The sequence below is a fragment of the Anser anser genome, assembly GCF_964211835.1.
Source record: "Anser anser genome assembly, chromosome: 7".
NCBI lineage: Eukaryota > Metazoa > Chordata > Aves > Anseriformes > Anatidae > Anser > Anser anser.
The window spans coordinates 26849341-26861201 of record NC_139727.1 but is presented as its reverse complement, the minus strand read 5'-3'; the positions used below and the strand labels follow the sequence as shown (position 1 = coordinate 26861201).

The window sequence follows — 11861 nt, the reverse complement described above, 5'->3', positions numbered from 1 at the left end:
CCTTGTCACCCTGTGTCCTTGTTGCCCCATGTCTTTGTGTCCCCATGTCCTCGTGTCCCCGTGTCCTTGTGTCCCCGTGTCCTTGTGTCCCCGTTTCCTTGTGTCCCTGTGTCCTTGTTGCCCCATGTCCTTGTTGCCTTGTGTCATTGTCACCCCATGTCCTTGTCACCCCATACCTTTGTCACCCCATACCTTTGTCACCCCATATCCTTTTTGCCCCATATCCCTGTTGCCCCATAATATCCTTGTGTCCCCATATCCTTGTCTCCCCATATCCTTGTCACCCCATGTCCTTGTCTCCCCACATCCTTGTCACCCCATGTCCTTGTCATCCCATGTCCTTGTCACCCCATGTCCTTGCGTCCCCACGTCCTCGTCCCGCTGCCCCCCAGCACAGCTCCCGGCAGCACATCCCACTTGCCCGTCGGCGTTCCCGCGCCCACGGACGCCCTAAAAGCCACCACCGACGACCCTCGGGGGGGTTCCCCGGGGGACACCGAGCCCCCGTAACGGGGAGGGAGCAGCCGGGCCACCAGGGTCACCCGCCGCCGCCGCCCCCCCGGCCGCCACGGCGCCCCCCGGGGCCGCCCCGCCGCGCTGCAGCCCGGTGGCGGGGGGCGGTGCCGCGCCCCCGCGGGTGCCGGTGCGGGTGTGGGCGCGCGGGGCGGTGCCGGTGCCGGTGCCGCCGCACTACAGGTCCCGGCGCACCCCGCGGCGGGACGGGGCGGGCTCGGCGTGGCGGAAGCGGCGGCGGCGGCGCGGAGCGGCGGGGGACCCGGCGAGGCCACCGGTAACGCCCGCGCCGAGCCCCCCCCCCTCCCCGACGGGCGGCCCCCGCTGCGGGCACGGGCACCGGGGGGGCACCGGCGAGGGGCGAGAGCGGCCCGGGGGGGGCGCCCCCTGCCCGGTCCCCGCCGTCCCCTTCCTGTCCCCTGCCCCGGCGCGCCCGGGCGGCTGCCGGAACCCCTCGGGCCGCGCAGCCCGGCTGCCTCGTCCCCGCTCCTCGTCCGACGGGGCGGGAGCCCGCCGTGCTGGGCGGCCGCGGGCTCCGGCCCCCCGCACCGGGGGCTGATTGTGCGCCCGTGCCCCCCGGCTCCGGCGCTGGGGGGCTGCGTTTTGGGGCTCGCTCGCCCTGCCACCGCCGTGCCCCCCGGTCAGCCCCCGTCGGGGCCGGCGGGCTCGTCGCCGCCGCGAGCCGTCCAGGTGCCCGGCTCTGCCCGGCCGCGCTGGTTTTGCTTCCCTGCAGCTGCCTTGGGGAGGCCCCCGCCTCGTTTGCATTTTTCTGGTTAAAAACAGTAATTCTGCCCTTTCGAGGCATCTTTATTTTTGGGCCGTCATTAATTTTCCCTCCCCCCTTATTTATTTATAGACCTCCTCGCTTTTGTGCTGATCCTGCCCTGGTATATTTGTAAAGCCCTTCGTATTCCCCGTACCCCCCTCGCCTACTAACTCCTTCTGCTTTTGTGTTGTCCCTTTTTTTTTTTTTTTTTTTTCCCCTGCAGCTGTTAAGGGACAGTATCGACCTATAAATCACCTCCTGCCTGAAACGTCCCCCGTCTCTTGTTCCAGGTATCTCCTAGGAGCATCGGGAGCAAGAGGCGCGATTGAAATCTCTCCCTTTTCTCCATGTGCTTCCCTTTGACAGCCTGCCGGTGTCGGCGCTTCGCCGTCTCCTCGCGTGGTTCCGTGCCCGGAGCACGTCCCTCTCCCGGGGGCAGGGCAGGGAGGTCTCAGAGCCCCAGCAGCCGCAGGGCCGGGGCAGGCGTGGGGTGGGCAGCAGCCCCCCGCTCTCAGGGTGCTTTGCTTGGCGTCGCGTTGTGCCGGCGGCTCTGTGCCACTGCATCACCCCGTAGCCAGTCCGGCCTCACCCTGCCGGGTACCCAGGTCCTTCCGTGGCCCTGCTGCATGAGCCCATCCTGCTCTGGTTAGAGCAAGAGAGGTGTGGAACGGCTGATATCTGTGATGGGAGACACCTGGGAAGCCTTGCAGCTTCCTAAAAGGGCGCAGGGAGGTGGCGGGTGCGGACGGGCAGCTCCTGTCCCCGTTCTGGGTGCTGGCACCGTGCAGCCAGCGAGCACTTCGAGGTGAGCTTCCTAATCGGGGCTGTTTAGAATCTCCTCGTAGCTTCGTTTTTATTAGTAGCTGTAGGATATTTTTCACCCGAGCTGCGGCAGGCTGTAAAGAGTGACATTGCCAGCGTGCGAGCTGCGCGCCGAGGCTGCGCGCGGTCCCCCTGGGGCGCTTCCCGCTCCCCGAGCAGTGCTGCGAGCCGCGGCCCCCGAGGTGTTGCCGTTCCCTGCCCGCCGTCAAGGCTTTAAGGTTACGTGCTCTATCGATGGCAGTATGGATTGAGTGGAATTAGAAACCTCGAAGGCTAAAAATACAGCGCCCTGCCAGGAAATGAGGCAGCCTGCTGGGAGGGCGCTGGGTGGCACTTCAACTTTTCCAGGAACTGGCACGCTGCATGTGAGCCCGACAGCCCGGCATCCGTGCATGGCCCTAAGAGAGGGAGGAGAGGAGCGCTGCCCGTGCACGGTGCCGGTGGTTGCAGAGGAGCAGCACGGGCCGGCACGGTGCCCAGGCAGCTGCTCAGACCTCACAAACTCGTGCCGGGGCCTTGTGCGCCCCAGCCGAGCCCGCACGGCGCGGGGGAGAGGAGATATAGGGCGAGCGGTGACTTGGTCCCCAAGTTTGGGGTCTGTGGGTCTGCCCTGCCCAGCGTAGTGTGAATGAGACCTGCAGCCAGGGCTGTTGCTCTGCCTCCCGGAGCGTGAAATCAGTCGGAGGTGACGCGTGGCCGTGGCATCTGATGAAGTGTGTAATAGACTGGGGGCAGGAGCTGCGCTGCCCTTAGCAGTAAAAAAAAAAACCCAAACCCTCTGTGCTGCGGTGTCCCTGCCAGCCCGGGCTGGCTGCTGGGGGCTGCTGCAACCTTGCTGTGTTTGTGCCTTGCTTTGCCTGGTGTTCCCTGCATGACATGCCTGGGGACAGGAGCTGCCTGCCGCATGGCTGCGGGACGCGGCTCGTCCCCGGCAGCGCGCGGGGAGAGGATGCTCCCAGCACCGCCCGTCTGGCTAATGCCGCACCATCTGCTCTGGAGGGTGAGGCAAGGTGAATGGCAAGCTTTCGAGGAGCCCATAAATCCTGCGTGCGAAGGCTCTTCTTGGAGGTGACTTGGGATGTGCCTGGAGCGATGCTGCTCCTGGCTGGGCTCCCCGAGCGGCGCTGGCACGTGCGGTGGCTGAAGGAAAAGGAGAGCACCCTTGCTGGGCAGCGTCCCGGGACTGGAAATCCTTGCTCCCGCTGGGGAGCAGCGCTGATGGGGCTCAGCAGTTCCCCCGCAGGCTCAGCCCCTTTTGCTGGAGGGGAGCAGGAGCAGCACCAAAAGCCCCGGCTCCTGTACGGGGCGCAGGTCGCACGGTTGGTGCGGTGGCACAGCCACGTTGTCTGCCAGGCCTGGCTGCGGGGGGCATTTCCCTGGGGAAATTCCCCCCTTGGAGGGGTGTGGAAGCAGCTCCGCAGCCATGCGAGCGAGGCGAGTGGTGGAGAAAGCTCTTTTCCCTATTTTTTAGCTATAAAATGTCCTCAGCCCCATGGCCGTGCCTCTGAAACGGCATCAGGCGTGTGGCCTCGCAGCCGGGCGCTGCTCCCCGTGGGCAGGCAGATGTGGCTGGAAGGTGTTTGCTGAGGAAGCGTGTGTTAGATAGCCTTACGTGTGCCAAAATGCTGATGGCCGGGGGCTCCCGGTGCCCCCTCCCCACCGGCACACGGCTAGGCTGGGCTGCCGCTCGGTGAGAAAATGCATAGCGCCTCAGTGCTGAAAAATGACTAACCCCGAGCTTGGACGGTTTATAGGATGCGTTGCTTTTTTCTCAGTCGATAAAGATAAAGGGGACCATTCTGCCAGCGAAATTAGTGTATCAAAGAAGGGAAAAAAAAAAGACAAGCGCCGCGTATGTCTCCGCAGTGAGAAAAATGGTGGGGGCAGCGTCGCCCCGGTGCCCCCTCCTGCCCCGCACCGAGCACCCACGGGGGTGGGCAGGGGCATGGAGCTCCTGGGGAGCACCGGGGCTGAGCCTTGAGGTGTGGGGTGAGACCCTGCTCTTTGGGGGCAGTGCTGGGCTGGGAGGTGTGAACAGGGGGCAGCCGGGTCTTTGCCGGTGGTTTTGCCACTGAAGCCGCCGAGCCGCCTGCTGTCTCCATCTCCCCGTGCCGGGCTTGCTGGCGGTTTCGTGAGAGCCGGGAGAGACCCATCCATCACGCCAGGGCTCTGCGGGGAGCGCTGCCTCCATCCGTCTGCCTGTCTGTCCGTCCATCCGGCAGGCGCGGGCAGCCCCAGGCGCTTCCCGGCTGGCTGTGGGGCACAGCGGGCTCTGGCAGCCCGGCACCGCCGGCTCTCCGAGCGGGGCCACGGGCACCGTGCGTGCCACCGCCGGCCAGGGCCGCCCGTCCCGGAGGCTCGGCGCGGTTCGCGGGGAGGGGAGAGGAGCCTAATGTACCGGAGGTGCCGCGGAAATGAGAGCCTTGGACGGATTCCTGGCCCTATTGATCCGCCGGCAGTTTATGCATCCTGACATTCATAATCTCGGTAGGCTCTGATGTTCCAGATTAATGGGCCCAGGGGCTGTCCATCCGTCACTTCACATTAATTACTGAAGAGGTGTTTTTCCAGTGATTTACCTGACAGCGGCCCGTGATGAATACCCCTAAACAGAGTGGGCAGTGATTAATCACGGGGCCCCGGCCCGGCCCCGCTCTGCCTTCCCCTCAGCCACAGCGCAGCCCCCCACCCCATCCGTCTCCATAAACGCTGCCTGATGCATATTTATAGGGGCACGGGGCCTGGCAGATAGCAGCGCGCCTGGTTGTGCCAAAGATGATGAAAAATAAATCTCTGCTGGGATGGGGCAGCCCGGGAGCCTGGCACGGCCACGGCTTCTCGCCAGGATGTCCCCGTCCCGACCTGCTCAGCGTGCTGGCACCGGGGATGCTGTGGGTGTGTGTTCAGCCCCATGCATTCAGCAGGAGCTGAGCTTCCCGTGCCTGCAGCACCAGGGCTGGGGTGGGCAGTGGGGTCCCATTTTTGCTCTCAGCACCTCCTGTCTCCTGTGTGATGTTTGCACCGTGATGGTGATGGTGAGGCTGGTCCCCTCCAGGGGACCTGGAGCACGGTGCCGAGCCACCAGGAACTGTCCTGGGAACCGCAGGCAGCCCCCGTCCTCTGCCCAGCTCCTCATCTGTGCCGGTCCTTGCAGCAGCGAGTCCTGCTGGTTGCAAGGCGCTGCAGGCGGCGTGGCTGCCCCTGCTGGCTGGCTTTCAGCCCAGCCAGACCTTTGGTAGTTGCATGCCAGCTCCTCATCTCACACCCGTGTGCCAGGTCCCCGCTGCAGCCCCGTCTCCTCCGTGCGTGGCACGGTCGCTGGCTGCCCCTCGTCCCTGCGCTGCGATTCCTGGTGCCCTGCAGCCCGGTGCTCCAGGGATGGGAGCCCTGGGACTGCCTCCTACCTGCCCACCCCGCTCCCGTGGTGCTTGGCCCGAGGGCTGCTCGGGCCACGGGTGGCACTGACGCTTCTCCCCTCCGCAGGTGGCGGTGGCACCATGCAGCCGGAGGCGGAGGGCGGCCGGGCGCGCCGCAGGAAGCCCGACATGGCGCTCTACGTGCCCAAAGCGCGGCGGGAGAGAGCGGCGCAGGAGGCGGCTGCGAACCACCGGGAGCCCGAGAAGCAGCGCCCGGCGCTGGACGTCGGCCGGGGCGGCTCCGAGGGGCAGAGGCGAAGCCCCGGGGCCAGGACGCACGTGGGCAGAGCAGCCGGCAGAGAGAGCAAGGCGGGCGCTCGCCCCAAGGAGCCCCGGGCAGCCTCCGCCGGGGACGGAAGGGTACCAGGTGCGCGCAGCCGGGGCTCCAGGGCTGGCACGGAGCCGGGAGGCAGCCCGGAGAACCTGAGGGCATTGCCCAGTGTGCAGGAGCCAAGCGTGGATCTGAGCGCCGCCCAGCCCTCGCACAGGCAGGACGATGCATCACAGGACGCAGGGCTCAGGGACCGAAGCTGTGGGGTGCTGAGGACAGTGCCGGACCCGCTGTCCCCGCAAGGTGCCCAGCCTGGGGATGCGGGGGTGACCCCTGAGCCTGGGGGTGACCCTGATAACCCAACGGCAGCTCCGCTGAGCGTGGTGTGTCGGACAGAGCCAGGCGGGTCGGAGCGTCTGGGGGACAGCACCCCGGGTCCGGGCAGGGACCTCTCGGGGTGCCCGGCACAGGGTGCCCTGCAGCCGGCAGGGGAGGGCAGCCCGGGCAGTGTGCCCCAGCTCACCTGTGAGGGTGCGGGTCTGGAAGACCGGGAAGAGGAGAAAAAGGAGCATGGGGTGTCTCTCCTCGCAGGGCAGAGCGAGGGCTGTGCCCCCGGGGCCACAGGGGAGGAGGAGGAGAGGCAGGGAGGCAGCGCCGTGGCTGCCCCAGGAGGAGCTGCCTGCGACGCTGGGTGCTCAAGGGGCGGCGTGGGTGACGGGTTGGTGCCACCGGGGCAGGCTGCAGGCAGCACATCCCAGCTCCTGCCGGAGCACACGGGGCAGCTGCTGCCCGGCAAGGAGCAGAGCGCTGGCAGTGCCGGGCATGCCGGTGGGGAGGGAGTCCCTGCGCCCCGTGGCAGCACCGGCGCTGGGAGCAGCCCAGCAGGGGCAGAGAGTGGCACTGGGGAAGGGGCTCCCCCGCGAAGCCACGAAGCCCCGCTGTCCCTGGAGCTGCTGTGCTGCGCTGTGGAGCGGCTCTCGCCCGGGACCTGGGCTGAGGAGCGGGTGCAGGCGGATGAGGACGAAGACTCGCTGCAACAGCACCGGGAGGAAGAGGAGGAAGAAGAGGAGGGAGGTCTCCGTAGCAGCTCCCCAAAGCCAGGGCAGGCCAGCACCGAGACCCAGAGCCACGGCAGCCCGGGCGGCGAGGAGAGCTGGGACGCGCTCTTCAACGACGACGGGGACTGCCTGGACCCACGCCTGCTGGAAGAGGTGAGCTCGGCGAGTCGGTGGGCCTGGGGGTGGCTGGGGGGTGGCTCTGGGCTCTGTCCTTGGGGTGCTGCCTGGCCGTGCAGCGTGCTGGCACTTCCAGCCACCCCCAGGGGACGAGTGGTGCCCAAAGGTCCAGGAGGGTGCTGCTGGGAGCTCCTCGCCCCTGCCTGGACCCATTCCCCTCCTGTCCCTCGGTGCCAGCGAGGCCCTGTGAAGGCTGGGGGAGATCTTCCCTTTGTAGTACATAAAGTGCACCCAGTAAAACGTGCTCGAGAGCCGTAAACTGCAACTGCACCCTCGTGAAAGCAGGGCTGGTAATAAAGAAATGGGCTGAGACGTATGGGCTCCCACTGAAATAGCAACATGAAGTTTCCTGAAAACTACATCTTCTTAATCAGCTGTGGCTCATTACCATGCCCTCCTGTAAGCGTGTGCCTAAATTTACTACAATTAGCTGCTTAGCACTGGGAGCCGTGCCGTTCTCCTGCCGTTCGCAAGGAAAGCTCGGCTTCTGCAATGAGCCTGGAAATCCATTATTGCATTTTAAATCAGCGGCGTAAAACTGGTAATGTTCGGAATGACATTAATGGACCCAAAGTAACAAACAGCGCTAATATTAAAAACGAATGTCCAGCCCTGACTGAGAGCGGGGCTCCAAGTGCCCGATAATAGCGGTGTGCAGAAATGGGATTAGCTCCGGAGGGTTTTCCCTGGGCTTGCACGGGGACGTGGCCGTGCCGTGTTATGGTGTGGCCGTGGGATGCTGCGGGCGGTTTGTGCCACGCAGCGTCAGTGCTGGCTCTGAGGAGCTCTGGAGCACCCGTGTTACATCCCCCGTGCACTCGCTCTGAGTCAGGGTTGGCCTTCCCAGGGAGCTTCCCCAGGTGGGTGAAGAAGGACCTGAAAAGGGGATTTATCCGTGAAAAGTTGCCGTTTTTCCCCCCTCCACCCTCGGAGTCCCGTGCCGAGCCTGGTTGCTTCGCGATGCCTCCGAGCTGCTGGGAGGCAGATGCGCCTGCTCGGGGAGGGTTCGGGCTCTCGGGGAGATGTAGCTGTTGTTAATTAACTAAAAGGACAAGAAAATTAGTAGCGTTCTTCGTCATAACTGAATCCTTATGCGCTGCGGATAGCCGGCAGAGAGCAAGATTTATGACGTTCTGTGTCGGGAAGAGATTTCTGATAGCAGACGGCTCTTTAATCTAGCAGGAAAAAACATAACAAGATCCACTGGCTGGAAGCTGAAGCCAGCTGAAGCCCGACTCGAAGCCAGGCGCACGTTTTTAACACGGAGGGTACTTAACCACTGGAACAATTTCCTTGCAGCCTTGCCGGATTCTCCACCAGCTTGCCGTGGCTAAACCCGAGCCGGGTGTCAGCGTGTGAGGGACCCGCTGTGCCTCCCCGGGGCTCTGCCCTGCAAGAGGAGCTGTGGGGTGAGGACAGCGCCTGGGGCACTGCGTGCTGGTGGCAGCAGCTCTCCGAATCCGTCCCCGCAGGGCAGGGTGGTGGCTGAGGCACCTGTGCGTGCTCCTGCACCTCTCGGCACCTGGACGGTGCTGCTCCGCGCTTCTCTGGCTGATGTCTTGGAGCAGGAGTGTAAGCAAGGTGGGATGGGGCTTTGGAGAGCAGCGAGCCGTGGCAGACAGACTTCATGTCCTGGGGCGTCCTGCCTTGGCCATCCACGTCCTGCAGCTCTCCCCGGAGCCTATCCATTGCAGGGGAGGGCAGGCTGAATCTGCCCCATGTCCCCCTTGGTGGTGCCCTGGGATGCAAAGCTGCACCGCTGCTGTTAATCCTGCCTAGCCGGAGCATCCTTGTGCATCGGTGAGCTCGGGCTTGGTTCCTGCCCTGGCTGAGCAGGGCTGGGGGCCGTGGTGCTGCGGCTGGGGGGCTGCGGGCACAGGGGGACCTGTTGGGCCGTGCCTGCCGCGCAGCCGAGCCCGGCTGCCAGCCGGCTCCAGTCCTTGCCGCCCCGCCACACTCGGTGATTTGTGAAGGTCAAGGACCGCGCCGGCGCTCCGCGCTCCGGCTCTCCAATCATCGTCCCGGCGCCTGGCGCTACCCCAGTGCCCTGCTCCCTCGAGCATCGCGGCAGGGCTTCTTCCTGCTCCCTTGCGTCCCCCGGATCAGGCAGGGGGGCTGGAGCCCAGCCAGCTGGGTCGCTCGGCCGGCGGGGGACGGTCCTGTCCGGCAGCGCTGGGCTGTCCCGCAAGCTCCATAACTCAGCTCTCTCCTCCGCCGGCATCCAGCCGCCCCGGCGGCACCCCCTCACCTGCCGTGAATCCATCTTCCCCATAAAATTGTCGGAACGAGCACTTTTTATTGACTGAGCTGCCCGGGATTTATGGACTCTAACCTTCCAGCCGTGGTGTGCTCCGCTACGACCGCTTGGGGGATCGGGCTGGGGACCCAGCTGAGTTATGTGCCCGCTCCCCGGCACCGCGCCGCAGCCCCTTGTCCCCCTGGCACTACATATTTTGGGAAGCTGAGGTGCAGCGAGTGGTGCTGGGGGGGGCCCACTGGCACTGGTGCTGCTGGGACACAGGGGAGCAGGGTGGCCGCGTGCCCCCGCCGCGTTGTGCAGCCGGCAGTGGGAGACTGATGCCTGTATTTTAAAGTGAAGGTTGAGAAATTGGAGAGGTAGAAAAGAGCTACAGCCGTCATCTTTTAGGGCTGGAGAAATGCCCCGCTGTGAGATACTAAACGAGCACAGCCCGTTCAGCTTATCAAGGCGAAGGCTGAGAAGTGACTTGATTACTGTGAGCGAGTGCCGTCACGGGGAGGGGATGCCTGGGACCCAGGGCTCCTTAATCCAGCAGAGAGGCAGAACGAGAACCAGCGGCTGGAAACTGAAGCCAGACAAATTCAAATTAGAAATAAGGCATAAATTTTTAGCGGCGCAAGTAGTTAACCGGTGGAACTGGCTCCTCGGGGGCGCGGTGGCTTTCCCAGCGTGGTGCCGCTGGTGTCTGGCAGGCGGCGGTGCGGGGAGGTGGGACGGGGCTCGGCGATCCCCCTGTTCCTGCATGGTGGGGTGCTCGTAATGGGGAAAGCAACCGTGTGGCACGAGTGTCCTGGTGGCTAACTCCCTGTGTCCCACCGCTGTTAATCCAGCAGCAGTGCTGGTATGTGGCACGGGGGTGAGACTGCTGCCCGGGCAGTGCTGGTCGTCCACCAGGCGCTGGTGCTGGTGCCGGGGTCGCTCAGCACCGTCCCTCTCCCACCCCGCAGCTCTCGGGGGGCGAGAAGCGCCGGCAGAGCCTGCAGGAGCCCCGCTTCGACTACTACGGGGCCGAGCCGGCCGCGCCGGACCTCAGCGATGACGAGCTGCCCCACGTCATCGAGATCTACGACTTCCCCCCGGATTTCCGCACCGAGGACCTGCTGCGCGTCTTCTGCAGCTACCAGTGAGTCCACGGCTCTGCCCCGCGCTGCGGGCTCGGCGCCGGGCCCCGCTGGCAGCACCGGTGCCTTGCTGACCCTCCCTCCGTCTCTCCGGCAGGAAGAAGGGCTTTGACATCAAGTGGGTGGACGATACGCACGCCCTGGGCATCTTCTCCAGCCCCATAACAGGTAGCAGCCCGCGGGGTGTTCGGTGGGAGGGCAGAGGGGGGACGTCCCCTCCTGGCACCGTCTGGGCACACCCCTCGGCTCAGCCGTGCCCCGCGGCCGTGCTGGGCTGCCTGGCAATGCGCCGCCCTCCCCACAGCACGCGACGCCCTCAGCACCAAGCACCTGATGGTGAAGACTCGCCCGCTGTCCCAGGGCACCCGGGCGGCCAAAGCCAAGGCCAGGGCCTATGCTGGTGAGTGGGGATGTGGGGGCACCCGCAGCACGCTGAGCACCCTCATCCTGATTCCCTGGCTGGGCTGGGGGCCGTGCCAGCCCCCTGCGTGGGTGCCCACGCTGACGCCCTCCTCTGCTCTCCCCCAGACTACCTGCAGCCGGCCAAGGAGCGCCCCGAAACGTCGGCTGCCCTGGCACGGCGCCTGGTGATCGGCGCCCTGGGGGTGCGCAGCCCCCAGACCCCTGCCCAGCGGGACGCCGAGCGCAAGAAGCTGCAGGAGGCTCGGGGTGAGCTCTGGCCCTGGGAGCCTCTCCCTGCGCTGCCCTGGTTTTCTCCTGACCCTGGGGAAGAGCTGTGGGCAGCTGGGGGGCGATGGGGGCTCGGGATTTACCCGGTTTTTCCCTGCAGAGAGGAAGCGGCTGGAGAACAAGCAGCGGGAGGATGCCTGGGAAGGCCGGGAGTGAGCTGCCTTCGCTTTCAGCCCTGCTGGAGGTGCTGCCGGGGGCCCGAGCCCCTCTCTGCGGGCAGGCAGGGCGCCGGCACCTGGCGATGGAGCTGGGCCTGCCGCTGCCCCATGGGATCAGGATGGTGCTGGGGCACGGCCACGGGGTGCTCGAGGGCTCTTTGGGGCCATGCAAGCGCTGTCCCCGTTGGGTGCTGTCGGCCGGTGCTGCCCGTCCTGCCGGCGCAGGGTCCCCTGGTGCTGTGGTGGCAGCCAGCGGGACGCGGGGAGCTCGGCGGCGACAGCGCCGGCCACGCATTGCGGGTCAGCCACGGCCACGCTGGGCCTTGTGAACCAGAGTGTCTTTTATTTTGCTAATAAATACCATTTATTTTGCCACGCCTGGCCTCCGAGGACGGGACGCAGCAGCGCGGGGTGCCGAGCTTGTCCTCCCTGCATCTCCCTTGGCGTGTGCCACGTGTGTGCTGCGTCCCCCCGGCCGCTGCTGGGGCTTTCCCCCCTGTGGGGCCGTTGGCGAGCGGCAGGAGGGGCAGGGAAGGGCTGGAATGTGCTGGCAGGGCCCCTGTTTACATGCGCGGCCCCGAACAGAACAGCGGGGCCCTTGTTGGGCTG

At 65.7% G+C, this 11861-nt stretch overlaps 1 protein-coding gene across 2 annotated transcripts; it reads left to right on the top strand.

The window, feature by feature from the left end:
* Positions 1-689: 689 nt before the first annotated feature.
* Positions 690-11627, top strand: R3HCC1L (R3H domain and coiled-coil containing 1 like). Of its 2 annotated transcripts, XM_083843455.1 has the most exons (8): positions 753-790; positions 1503-1569; positions 5585-6999; positions 10231-10406; positions 10502-10572; positions 10709-10804; positions 10933-11073; positions 11195-11627. In XM_083843455.1, the coding sequence occupies exons 3-8, from the start codon at positions 5599-5601 to the stop codon at positions 11248-11250; spliced, it is 1941 nt and encodes a 646-aa protein (XP_083699581.1). In that variant the 5' UTR covers positions 753-790; positions 1503-1569; positions 5585-5598; the 3' UTR covers positions 11251-11627. The 2 variants fall into 2 exon arrangements, with proteins under 2 accessions (XP_083699580.1, XP_083699581.1); XM_083843454.1 differs by lacking the exon at positions 1503-1569 and having other exon boundaries at positions 690-790.
* The last annotated feature ends 234 nt before the right edge of the window (positions 11628-11861 follow it).

Bases quoted from the DNA above. Each gene is read 5' to 3' on its own strand.
- R3HCC1L (XM_083843454.1), top strand. From the start codon at position 5,599: ATGCAGCCGGAGGCGGAGGGCGGCCGGGCGCGCCGCAGGAAGCCCGAC. The intron at 7,000-10,230 runs GTGAGCTCGGCG...CCCACCCCGCAG, and splicing joins ACCCACGCCTGCTGGAAGAG to CTCTCGGGGGGCGAGAAGCG. The intron at 10,805-10,932 runs GTGAGTGGGGAT...GCTCTCCCCCAG, and splicing joins CAAGGCCAGGGCCTATGCTG to ACTACCTGCAGCCGGCCAAG.